This window comes from Cydia splendana, chromosome 26 (genome assembly GCF_910591565.1).
Source record: "Cydia splendana chromosome 26, ilCydSple1.2, whole genome shotgun sequence".
Taxonomy (NCBI): domain Eukaryota; kingdom Metazoa; phylum Arthropoda; class Insecta; order Lepidoptera; family Tortricidae; genus Cydia; species Cydia splendana.
Genome location: NC_085985.1, coordinates 8,664,276 through 8,677,709, shown reverse-complemented (window position 1 = coordinate 8,677,709; position 13,434 = coordinate 8,664,276). Strand labels below are relative to the sequence as shown.

The 13,434-nt window shown below is 38.1% G+C and overlaps 1 protein-coding gene across 1 annotated transcript; it reads left to right on the top strand.

The window, feature by feature from the left end:
• The first annotated feature begins 256 nt into the window (after nt 1-256).
• Nucleotides 257-12,982, top strand: LOC134803195 (uncharacterized). Its single transcript, XM_063775896.1, has 6 exons — nt 257-353; nt 3,695-3,778; nt 6,592-6,693; nt 7,127-7,244; nt 10,417-10,493; nt 12,764-12,982. Exons 2-6 carry the CDS (start codon nt 3,719-3,721, stop codon nt 12,836-12,838), a joined length of 432 nt encoding a protein of 143 aa, XP_063631966.1. The 5' UTR covers nt 257-353; nt 3,695-3,718; the 3' UTR covers nt 12,839-12,982.
• Nucleotides 12,983-13,434: the final 452 nt, after the last annotated feature.

The following is a 13,434-nucleotide window of genomic DNA, read 5'->3' as shown; positions in this document are numbered from 1 at the left end:
TGATTTTTATTTGAATTTTAACTTCTGCCACTTATATTTTCTTTCCATATCCACCCAAGAGTCACTACGCTGCCCCAATATTAGAGGGTTCTATGTTTCACTTTTATCGAACTGAAATTTGAACATTGTCATAGTGCCATTAAGTCGAATTTCAACTATCTTGAAAATGTAACAGAACCCTGTAATATTGGGGCAGCGACTAGTAGAACGAATTACAGTAATTGCTTATTAATGCATTGTGATTAAAACGATCAGTAATTTCACAAGAAAATTGAAGAATTTGTAATGCCTATATCTACTTCTCAATTTCCTTTTACCCGCAGCTTTGTAAGGTGGATAGAGATATAAATTTGGTGAGTTATTATTAAATATACTTGATAACAGTTTTTCAGGCGTATCCTATGTAAGCGATGAACTCATTTCTATGATTAACTTTTACTACCTACTAGATATAGCAGCAACTCGAAATTCACAAAAAAATCCTGATCGCCATATCTGAGTACATTGTGTCGAATTGAAATTTGTTAGAATATTAAGATTTTTACAGTATACATCTGGTGCTCCATTAATAAGCACATCACCACAGAATAAATAATAGTACTAGGTACAGAAGACTCACTCTCTAACAAAACGCGTCTATTACGATCAGCACAGATATGGCCGCTAGGTGGCGACAGCGCCACGCGCGGCTTATGGCTTTCCCCAAAATTGGGGCCGAATGGATGTACTTTTAGCTACCTGTAGCAAAGCGACGAAATCGCGGAGTGAGCCGCGCCTGACATTACGTAGCTACGCCGAAAATTTAACCTTTTGAACGCCACAGACTGCAATTGACGTCAACGCAAAATCGTGACAACGACGCCAAAGACGGCATTTGAAGTCGACCGTTTTTTGATGAAAATCTACTGAAAAAAACCCACTTTTAGGTTGGCATTATTTATTAACAAAACTAAATTTTACCCCCGGGGCGTCAGTGGCACGGCAAATATGGATGCGCTGGCGTTCAAAAGGTTAAAGGGCCATATGTACTGCAAAACGTTGTACGATACACGTGCGAAAAAAAAAAAGATAAGATAAAGATAAAAAGATAAAAATAAGTTTATTGCACACAAAACAGGCAGTACAATACATAAATTGTTGTGACATCGGGTGGGTGCATAGCATGGGTTAAATAGTACCGAATTCCCAGGGGTCCCCGCACTAGGCTAGGCCTGTACCGCGGGAGACCAAGCGGCTTAGCACGGTCGCGTTTTTATCCCTTGTCACCATGCCTGTCACGTTCTAACAAGTATGTAAGTGCGAAAGGGACGCGCATAGTGATAGTCGATAAAAATGGAACCGTGCTGAGCCCGCAAGTATGCATTAGTATGTCATGAGTGACAGTTGGAATAATAGAGAAAAAATAAATTATGAACTAAAAGTACATTGTATGATTTGTTTGTAAGTAATAACTCGCATATGTAACGTAAATAACTATTTTTGCTATTTTAAGGTTGTTCTCCAATTCTTGCTCATAGTAATGGGTAGTGATCCAAAAGACTCGAGCCTTTGGAGCTCTATTTTTTAGGGCTCGCCTTATTTCTTGACGCCTAAAAGGCTAAAAGCCTATTTAGCTCTTTAGCCCCCGAGCCTAGTTCTATTTGAGAGCCTAAGACTCTAGGGGCTAATAACCTTATTAAGCCCCTAAAAAAAGCCTATTTAGCTCTTTAGCCCCAAGCCTTAATAAGGTTATTAGCCCCAAGAGTCTAGGATCTTAAATTGAACTAGGCTCGGGGACTAAAGAGCTAAATAGGCTTTTAGCCTTTTAGGCGTCAAGAAATGAGGCGAGCCCTAAAAAAATTCACAGATTTCGTGCCTCACACGACTATCGAGCACATTGGAAATGAATCTACGGAATTCGAAAAAATATTGTCGCTGAGCGACGAGAAAGTCTGGATAAGGAAAAAGTTACAAAATAAAACTACAACGTTGAATGATAATTATTTTATTCTTAGATTAACACAAGTATCCTGGATATAACGCATGTGAACAAACAAATTGCAAAATTTCCACACGCGTATCGAAGTTTGAATAATTGTCGCCGTGGCGCATAAGTATAGGTACATATTTCATTTTTCGATTAATAAGCAGGATATATTAATGTTCAAAGTACAAGAAAATTATTACACGGCAAATCCGTAGTCAGCTCGAGAAGTGGTAGCCACATCGCCGTTATCGTCACTCGAGTCTTGATCGGCAGCGGTCCATTTGCTTCAAGATATGAAATTTTCTTGACAGCAGTTTGACGCGACGAGAGATGACCATAACAGCGTTTGTCTATGTTGCACCAAACCTGAGTTCCAATAGTTACTACCAGGGTTCAGCATCAGCTATCTTGGGTAATGCTCTACCATGTGATCATCATGACGAATCGGATGTCCAAAACAGCGCGTGCCTATGTTGCACCAAACCTGATCTCCGCTAGGTACAACCAGGGTTCAGCATCAGCTCTATCTTGGGTACTACTCTCCTAAGTGCTCATCAAGACGAGTCGGATGACCAAAACAGCGTGTGCCTATGTTGCAACAAACCTGAGTTCCTTTAGGTACAGCCAGGGTTCAGCATCAGCTCTATCTTGGGTACTACTCTCCTAAGTGCTCATCGAGACGAGTCCGATGACCAAAACAGCGTGTGCTTATGTTGTATTTAACCCGAGCTCCACTAGGTACTGCCAGGGTTCAGCATCAGCTATCTGCTAGCAGCCGCCAGCAACAAGCTGAGGTGAGACCATTTCGTGGCACTTTTTCTTTTTTATGTTTCTCTGTATAAGTTTTTATTTTGTGTTTGTGCTCACGAATAAAATTATTTCTACCTCTACCTCTACCTCTACCTCTACCTCTATTTCTACCTCTACCTCTACCTCTACCTCTACCTCTACCTCTACCTCTACCTCTACCTCTACCTCTACCTCTACCTCTACCTCTACCTCTACCTCTATCTCTATCTCTATTTCTATTTCCACCACCACAAGAATGCATAGATTGTCGAATAGTGCGTTCTGACTTTTTGACTATTTTAAGGTTAGGCTACAGGGCAAACCCTTGACCCGATCGTCTTTGTTTTAGGCTCAAATTCTAGCTGACTAAATTGTCCAGAGCCGTTTTTCTCAAATTTTTGATATCATTCTTCGTTTCCAAATGATCGAGCACCAAAATCAAAAATTCGGAAAAAATTGAATTTTATTTTCACTATTTCGACCATAACTTTTTTCGTTTTTGACTTTCTCGAATAATTATTTTTGCACCTTCCAGCTCTCGTGATTATGCGTCTTTTGAGCCTATTTTTTAATATCATATCTTCACAACTTTCCGAGATATAAGGGGATCGCACTTTTTCGTGAAATCGGACCCTATACTGGAGCGAACGAAAAGACATTTCCAATGTCAAAAGAGCTAAAAGGCTCGAGTCGTTTGGATCACTAGTAATGGGTATAGTCACGTATATATGTCTTATCGGCTCGGCCATGACATGCGCGACCGGTGACGGCGGCGGCGGCAACCATAGGTGGGAACGGAAGGTCCGATCGCTCTGTCCCGCTCTAACCTATGATTGTCGCCGCCGCCGCCGCCAGTCGCGCGATGTCGCGGCCGAACGTAAAACGTAAAAAACTAGACCTCGTAAACACCTTTATAATAAAGTAAACCTTCTGTTGCAGTGAGACTCTCCAAGATATTTCAAAATGGCGTCCGTGCGCTACGTGGTCGCCGTGGTCCTGGTGACCGTTTTGGTTTATTGTTATGTTAGTAAATACAATATATTAGGTACATATTAAACCCGCTTAATACAAGCACGTTTAATGGGCCATTTTTTGGCGATTTAACTTTTTCGTCAAATTTTGGAAAATTTTGGTGGATAAGTAAATAGTAAATACCTAGGTATTCAGTTCCCTATTCAGTAGTGCTAAGATGGTCGTCTCTTTATCATTTGTCACCATGCCTGTCACGTTCTAACAAATATGGCGGAAGTGACGCATGGCATGACAAGTGATATAAATGCGACCATAATACCGCTTCTGTACAATATTATTATTATTAAAGCCTTCTTTATTTCCTTAATGCATTAAACTCTAACTTAAATATATTTAGTTATATTATATTTTTCATATTAAGGACCCCTGTCGGGTATAGGCCTCCTCCATGTTTTTCCATTTATCTCGATCTTTGGCCTTAATTGCCCAATTTTCACCGGCTATGTCTATAATATAACACTTTAAACTCTCGCGTTTTGTACACATATTTAATTACACAAACGGGTCTACCCCGACCCGGGGTCGGAATTAAAGGTAAAAACAATGAAATTATATCGCGGTAGACCCGTTTGTGTAATTAAATATATGTCTATAATATCCTTTGACCATCTCGTTTTGGGTTTTCCTGCTGTTCTTTTCCCATATGGTCCTGGCCACTTAGTGATGTTGCTGGTCCATCTTCCATCTGTCATCCTGGCTATGTGGCCGGCCCATCTCCATTTTTGCTTGAGTATGAACTCTAATGCGTCTATGACATTTGTTTTGGATCTTATGTGTTTACTATTAACTTTCTCTTTTAGTTTTATTTTTAGGATGCTCCTTTCCATCGCTCTTTGACAGGTTCTAACTTTTAGTTTGTTCTTATTTGTGTGCACCCATGTTTGGCAACCATAAGTGAGACTTGGTAAGATGCATGTGTCCATCACAGTTTTTTTTCATGTTTAGGTTGTAGTTTCCCTTTAAGAGCTCTTTGAAACTCCAGAATTTTCTCCAGCTGATATTAACTCTGCGATCTATCTCTTCGCTGTTGCTGTCGGTGCTGAATGAAATCCGTTTTCCCAAGTAAATGTAATGGTCTACATATTCGAGTTCTTTGTTTTGTATGAAGATTTTTGTGTGTTCCCCGTTAGTCATGATTTTTGTTTTAGTATGGTTCATTTCCAATCCAACTATACAGCTTTCCTTGTCTAGGTCATTTAGCATTTGTTGTAGGTTTCTGGTATCTTCTGAAAAAATTGCTACGTCATCAGCAAATCGCAAATGGTTGAGATATTTATCAAATATTTTTATTCCAGTTTTTTCCCAGTCCAGTTGACAGAATATGTTTTGTAACACTGCTATAAATAATTTGGGTGATATTGGGTCCCCTTGCCTGACTCCTCTACCAATTGTGAACTCCTGTCCTCTTTCCTCGAGTTTAACTCTACTAGTGCTGTTCCTGTATATGTTTCTTAAGATGTTGATATATTTAAAGTGTATTTTGCAGTCAGTAAGAGCCTTCCAAATAGCGTTGTGGGAGATGCTGTCGAATGCCTTAGTGTAATCGATGAACGCTATGTAGAGAGGTTTATTATATTCCTTGTAGCGCTCTATCATTTGTTCGATTGTGTGGATATGATCTGTTGTAGAGTATCCTGATCGGAATCCCGCTTGTTCTACTGGTTGGTGGTCGTCAATTTGTTTGGTTATTCTATTTAAGAGGAGGGATGTGAAGAGCTTGTAGATGCATGCGAGTAAGCTTATTGGTCGGTAGTTAGTTATATTTTTAGGATCTCCTTTTTTATATAAAATTGTTATATCTGACGTATGCCATTGTTTGGGTGTTTCTTCTGATTCTATTATCATATTAAATAGTTTTGTCAGTGGAGTTGTAAGCAGTTGAGCTCCCGTTTTTAAAAGTTCATTAGTAATGCCATCTGGGCCAGGACTTTTGTCTTTTTTTAGATATTTGATATGTTTCAAAACTTCATTTTCTTCTATTGGTTTGATATCGTATGGCTCATGTGTGTTCGCGTTTTGGTCTTTTTGCTTGCTCAAATTGGTGTTATTATCCGCCGGCTGTTTTTCATAAAGGTGTTGGTAGAAGTTTGTACAATATACTTAAGCGCAATTTCACTGAATGTCCTGTTCATAACCGAACACAAGTTATATTTATATTAAAACTCTTTAGGTTTTTTTACTGTACTCTTGTCTATGTTAGGAAACAATGATAGGAAACAATGGAATAAAAAACAGGAGAAGAGATTGAGTTGTCATGATATAAAAATGTAAGTTTTGGTGGAGCTGAAATAAATTTATTTTAATACAAGTTGCAGTGAGTTGTTTTAATGTGGAGACACGGTCAGAACCAGGGCCCTTTTAAATTGTCTCGCACATGTCCTACCTACCACTTATTTATTATATCAATCCTGATATCAATCAGGATTGAAATAAATTTTTCACATCACCTATTCGAAAAAGGGCTTTTTCTTCCCCGCTAGGAGGGATCAAAGTGGCACTTTTCTTCCCTGCTGGGAGGGATCAAAGTTGTACTTTTCTGTTCTAGGACACGATTTTTTCTTTCTTGCATACTATTTTTTTTTGGTCAAATAATACATATTTTGGAACATAACAATTTCCTCATAGTTGATGTGAAAGGCAGTATGTGTCACACGGTATCAAAATTATTTCGTCTTGGGCGTTAACACTTGAATCCCTCATTACGCTTAGGATTCAATGTACCTACGCCCTTGACGGAAATATATCATTTTGATCCCTTGTAACACAAACTATACTAAATTATATCCTGATATTTTTATTTCAAGGCAGAAGATCCGCTAGTAAAAAAAATGCAGCATCACATCAAATCCTGCAAAAACGAGACCCCGAAATGTATGCATCAATGTCTCTTCAAGAAAATGGGAATCGTAAGTATCGAAGGTACTTATTCGTCTTTCGTCTGATCAGGAGGACTGACATGTTTTGGCGACGGAACCCTGTCTGCAATCTCTCTGCTTTGCCTTAAGGTTGACTGGTAGAGAATGCTTTTTGGAATTAAGTCCGCCTTTTGTACGATAAGTTTTCTTTTGTGCAATAAAGTTTAAATAAATAAATAAACCCTAAATAAAAAAAAATCGTTTCACAAATTAACTGTGGACCAGATAGGAGAGCTGGTTATTGATTTGTTTTGGCTTTTGCTCATGGAGCCCCCACAGAGGCTTTGTGGAGCCCTAGGGGTCCGCCGAGGACACTTTGAGAATGGTTGCTCTAGGTTTCCTGTCCGTAGCACCCCACGTATTTCTACTCTGACCACGCATACTTTGCACAAATTTGGCAGTTATAATTGCTTTTACTTTGCAGATAAATAAGGCCGGTCAGTACGTTGACAGGAAAGCAGTAGAATGGATGAAAATTGCGACCAATGGAGGAATAATCACACAACCGCAAGCCGTCAAAATTGCCAAAATATGCAACCGTGGTAATTATATTTCGTCACTTCATAAGGGTTTCATTCCTCAAAAGGAAAATCTGGGCAAGTGCGAGTCGGACTCGCGCACGAAGGGTTCCGTACCATAATGCAAAAAACGGCAAAAAAAAACGGTCACCCATCCAAGTACTGACCCCGCCCGACGTTGCTTAACTTCGGTCAAAAATCACGTTTGTTGTATGGGAGCCCCACTTAAATCTTTATTTTATTCTGTTTTTAGTATTTGTTGTTATAGCGGCAACACAAATACATCATCTGTGAAAAATTCAACTGTTATCACGCTATCACGGTTCGTGAGATACAGCCTGGTGACAGACGGACGGCCGGACGGACAGCGGAGTCTTAGTAATAGGGTCCCGTTTTACCCTTTGGGTACGGAACCCTAAAAACCGGCCAAGTGCGAGTCGGACTCGCCCACAGTTTATCTCTTTCTCTTCGGTGAGCGGGAGCTCTCGTTAGCACGTGCACACTTCTCGCTTGCCTAGGCGCGACTAAAGGCAACTTGTACAATTTGTACAAGGTAAGTGCTTAAATTCTGGAATGCCTATAACCTATCTTTAGTTATCCGTAATATTATCATTGAGTTAAACCATAAAGATTATTAGTAGTAATACTCACGACAGTTTAAATTCAAGAAAAGTTTAATTACAGCAACTATTAGACATAAATATGTAACTCCGTATAAGATGAATGAAGTGTAAGGAAAAAACGTGCCTCGGAAATCAAGAAAAAGTCATTTTCGGATAGATGGCGCACACACCTTTTTGGCCTATGCTCGGCTAGATGGCGTTGACGACATCGTTTGATATTCAACAATTTTAATACATAGGTATCAGTGAAAGAACGTGGGTCAAAATGATATAAAAATAATAAAATAATTTATCCATATGTAGGCGACGGAACGTACAAACCTTTTTGCTGAGCGCGTGCTGGCAGCTTGGCCGGTACGGATGCCGCTGCCAGCGTTTCTAAGTCAACTTAGGCTAGTAATTATGTGAAGCTATACTGTCTTTTTATGTAACATACGAGCACAAAATGCCGTGTCTTACAGCTACATGTTATTACTATTTTAATATTATTATAGGCCGGTAGCTTGAACATGTCATGCTCGCTTAAAAGTCTTTGCTTACGGTGGCGTCGTTGATCGGGTCGCCACTTTCCCGAATGAAGGTTGAGGGAGGCGATGGCTGAGATACGCGTCATACTCGTGAACGGGTGCTGTTTGTGGAGACTGGTCTGTTTAAGCTAACACAAGCTATTATACTTAGTAACTTTATTTTTATTAATTAATTACAGTGAGACGCCTCATTCTGCTCTCGTATGTTTATTTTCTCTTAATGAATGTATTAATTATACAGGATATTGACTCTTGGAGACCCTATACATCTCTAAGGATAACTTGATAAACTATATAATCTTATAGTTCTGACACCTAGAGACATTTACACCTCTAAATATTATAGATTTTTTTTTTGTGTTTTGTATCTGTATTTTTTATGTAATTCGACATTAAGAGACCATATACATCTCTTAGTAATTGTAATACGTTAGATTGAATTGTTAGTTTTATTTTATAAAATTGTTGATGTTATTATTTTTCCTTGTATGTAAATTCAATGATGACGTGTAAAAGTGCCCTTGTGGCCTATTTGCTGAATAAATGTTGATGTTTGATGTTTGATGTTTGAGCGCGTCTTTTGTTTATATGTTGATAGTTTTTCTCTGTCAATGAGCCACAAATGTTTATATTTTCACATCTGTTGTAATTTTATGTGTAAAGTATATATTCTCTGTTTTTTCCCGTGCGATTGTGTAAATATTGTATTATTTACTGTACAGCTTAAGTTTTTCGCATTTTCATTCACCATCGGCAGCCCGACAGCGTACATTTGGTCCTTCGAGCCGGATTGGAACCACGCATGCTGCTATGGTGAATACGCAATGTGCTACGCGTAAAAACGAATAAAGTGCAGTATATAGCACATCAACGTCTACACTGCAGTCTCAGGTACTGTTTGGTCACGAATGTCATTATACGGCCAGACTGTACCAGTCGCCGGCTGCTATGCCTGCTACACTTCATATTGACGACGAATCTGTGTCCGAGGTACCACTCGTGAACCGCGAGCTCGCCGACCACGCCGAGCTGTGTAGACACGCGGACAGCGTGCAGGTTCGAGACACCCGTAGTACTAGCCAACACATGTGCGACACTACAGTGACTAATGTAAATATTATGTTAAGTGTATGTAATGAAACTTCAAGTGTAGATAATAAGTCATGTAGTGCCAGCGAACTGAATTTGCTAGTGCCAAATGTACTTGTTGTAAATTGTGACGAAAACACTCCTGTCGGACAACTCTCACACAAATGTGATTCGTCAGTGCATTCAGGAGGACGTTTGGCTACATCCTGTGAACATTCGGCTACTCATACACTTCAGGACCGGTGTATGCACAGCGTGATAACCGCTTCGCATGGCCAAGAGGACCTAACCATGTCGTACTCGACACTACTTGAGTTTGACGCACTTGAATACTGTCCACAGAAGAAGCGGGTTCCACCCGACAGACCTCCTTGTGATAAAGGCTCTCTTGTGACTTCTGGTACTCGGCGACGCATACGGTGGTATGTCGAGGGTTAACCCAGTGAAAAGAATGCGAATTTGTAACGCACACCGTTTGCCGTAATATCTCTTTGGTTTTGAGTGCTGTACCAGCACTAGGGTGGGGAATGTAGGCGACGGAACGTACAAACCTTTTTGCTGGGCGCGTGCTGGCAGCCTGGCCGGTAAGAATGCCGCGGCCAGCGCGCGTCTTTTGTTTTTGTATGATAGTTTTTCTCTGTCAATGAGCCACAAATGTTTATATTTTCACATCTGTTGTAATTTTATGTGTAAATTTGTATATATTATTTGTCTTTTCCCGTGCGATTGTGTAATTATTGTATTATATACTGTACAGCATAAGTTTTTCGCATTTTCATTCACCATCGACAGCCCGCAGCGTACACCATATATATATATATATATAGATTTTATAGTTTTATAGATTTACATTTTGAGATGTAATCGTGTGTGTCGATAGATGGCAGTAAATTTACGGTGACTACAAAATTTACTATGACAGGACCCCTCTATACTATATATTCTCTTTGATTACAGTAAACAATAAGAAACTGAGTAATGGCTGCCATCTGGCTGAGCAAGTGTCTGTCTGTATAAATAAAGAAATGGAGAAGGTATGTAGCTAGTTTGTTAGTGCACGACACCTTGCACTTTGTGACTATGCGCTGAAACTTGGCACAGTTGATTCTTAGCTGGTCATGAGCAGATACAGACCGGGAGACCTCGAGAGCCACGTCTCATTTAGTGGGGCGGAGGGGGGGAAGTTCGACGCCACCGCGCTTCACTTGGAGCAACATTTCTCTAAAACTATACCTATTAGGGAATGTAATATATCATTTTCGGATAAATTAAGGATGGGGAATCTGGTTTTGGAACAAAAACAATGCACTTTCTAACAAAAAAAAAGCATAAAGTAGAAAAGACTAAAAAACGTATTTTTGTTTTTTTCATAATTACCAATTTTTTTTTAAAGTGTAGCAGGAATCTGAAAACAAAAAATACAGTCGTAAAGCTACACTTATTACGTTTAAGAAAATATATAGTTTAATATACAAAACTGTTGATAAATGGGAGATAAAAAATAATATTAAGCGTGGGTCAGAGTGATCTCAATACAAAATATTATGAATGTGGGAAAGTTACTTATAATTTGTTCTACAATCGTTTATTTTTCTTGTTTTTCGTAAATGACTCGTAAACGGTAGCCCATAGCAAAAAAATATCTTTTACGTAAATAATCTGTTTCAGATTTCTTATAAAATAAGTGCTCCTTTTTTTCGCTAAGGTCAATATTAAAAAAAATATTGAAGGGAGAAAATAAATACTAAGGTCCTCTTTTTTAGTCATTCGTAAATAACTCGTAAAGGATGTCCAATAGCAAAAAATATTATAACACAAGAATAATTAGCATAAAATTTCCTACAAAAAAGGTTATTCAAACTTTTTCGCTAGGATCAATATTTAAAAAGGGGACCTTAGAATTTATTTTCTCTCTTTAATATCGTTTTTAATATTGATCCTAGCGAAAAAGTTCGAATGACCTTTTTTGTAGGAAATTTTATGTATATTATTCATGTACTAAAAATTTTTTTGCTATTGGCCTTCGTTTACGAGTTATTTACGAATGACTAAAAAAGGGGACCTAAGTATTTATTTGCTCCCTTCAATATTTTTTTTTATATTGATGGTACCGAAAAACAGTAGTACTTATTTTATAAGAAATCTGAAACAGATTATTTACGTAAAAGATATTTTTTTACTGTGGGCTACCGTTTACGAGTTATTTACGAAAAACAAGAAAAATAAACGATTGTAGAAGAAATTATAAGTAACTTTCCCACATTCATAATATTTTGTATTGAGATCACTCTGACCCACGCTTAATATTATTTTTTATCTCCCATTTATCAACAGTTTTGTATATTAAACTATATATTTTCTTAAACGTAATAAGTGTAGCTTTACGACTGTATTTTTTGTTTTCAGATTCCTGCTACACTTTAAAAAAAATTGGTAATTATGAAAAAATCAAAAATACGCTTTTTAGTCTTTTCTACTTTATGCTTTTTTTTGTTAGAAAGTGCATTGTTTTTGTTCCAAAACTAGATTCCTCATCCTTAATTTATCCGAAAATGATATATTACATTCCCTAATAGGTATAGTTTTAGAGAAATGTTGCTCCAAGTGAAGCGCGGCAGCGTCGAACTTTCCCCCTCCCCCCTCACTAAATGAGAGGTGGCTCTCGACGGCTCCCGGTCTGTATCTGCTCAAGACCAGCTAAGAATCAACTGTGCCAAGTTTCAGCGCATAGTCTCAAAGTGCAAGGTCCCCATACAACGGTGTGCAGTAACAAAGCAGCTAATGTAGCTAATTAACATTTTAGATAAGATATCGTGCGTGTGTGCGCGTGTGCGTGTGTGTGTGTGTGTGTGTGTGTGTGTGTGTGTGTGTGTGTGTGTGTGTGTGTGTGTTTGTGTGTGTGTGTGTGTCTGTGTGCGTGTGTGTGTGCCGTGTGAGTGTGTTATTTTTATGTCATAATTTCATACAAGTTTAAAGTTTCATATAACTTGGTCTACCTCTATGTAAGAGTGGAATTTAAATAGGTAATTAAAAATATTATGTTATGGGGTTGGCAACTGTCAATGGTTTGCATAGATGTCGCCATCGTAGATTGCTCCTTTTTCTATGAGATTTGGCTTAAAGGGCTGGCATCCAGGGCATTAAACAAACAAATATTTGACACAAGTCTAGGGATTGACAGGGCAAGCTATGATGGCGCCATCTGCTAAATACTTCGACAGGCCAACCCCATTGTAATGTCAAATGTAATGGGTTGATACCTAAATTAATAACATTTTTATTTTATTTATTAACTTTATTCCAGATGGGTGTACACAAAAAAGACACGCCTCACGGTCGTGAGACTTTAAAAAAAAAACGAAATCACATTAAAAATTAAATGTTAAAACCTGAGAGGTAAATTATTATCATCGTGAATTCGTTTAAATATATTCCCATTGAAATATAAGGTGGAAGGTATTTAGTTAAATTAGATACCTAATAAACTTATGATTAAATGATTAATAAAGATGCTTCACAACTTTGCACTTGTATTATTTACTCAAATAGATAAACTCATGAAATTTCCACTTAATACTCTGTATCTTTAGGTATTTAAATAAAAGTAAACAAAATCTACTTTCAAATGGCTCCTTAAGCCAGTTGAGGGTAGTTAAAAACATTACATGATCTGATCAAATAATGTAGGTTAACATCAAGTCGTTCAGTGAGACTGATCCAGGTGGTTTTATATTTAGTCGGTTAACCAATAAATATTATAACTACCCGAAAATTTACAAATTGTTTGTTTAATTTCATTTAAAAACCTAAAGATACAGACTATAGTTATGTTGATAGTTCGCATAGTCTAATAAAACATGGTCTTCTATTCCCAGAGTGACACAGGCCTACGTCACAATAAGATGGCCGCTATATATAGCGCTATCGCATATTATCATATAGGGCTGTCGCATGATGACGTAGGCTTGTGTCAGT

Coding starts and splice junctions, on each gene's coding strand:
- LOC134803195 (XM_063775896.1), top strand. CDS start 3,719: ATGGCGTCCGTGCGCTACGTGGTCGCCGTGGTCCTGGTGACCGTTTTG. Junction 3,779..6,591: donor CCGTTTTGGTTTATTGTTAT/GTTAGTAAATAC, acceptor TTTTATTTCAAG/GCAGAAGATCCGCTAGTAAA. Junction 6,694..7,126: donor TCTTCAAGAAAATGGGAATC/GTAAGTATCGAA, acceptor TTTACTTTGCAG/ATAAATAAGGCCGGTCAGTA.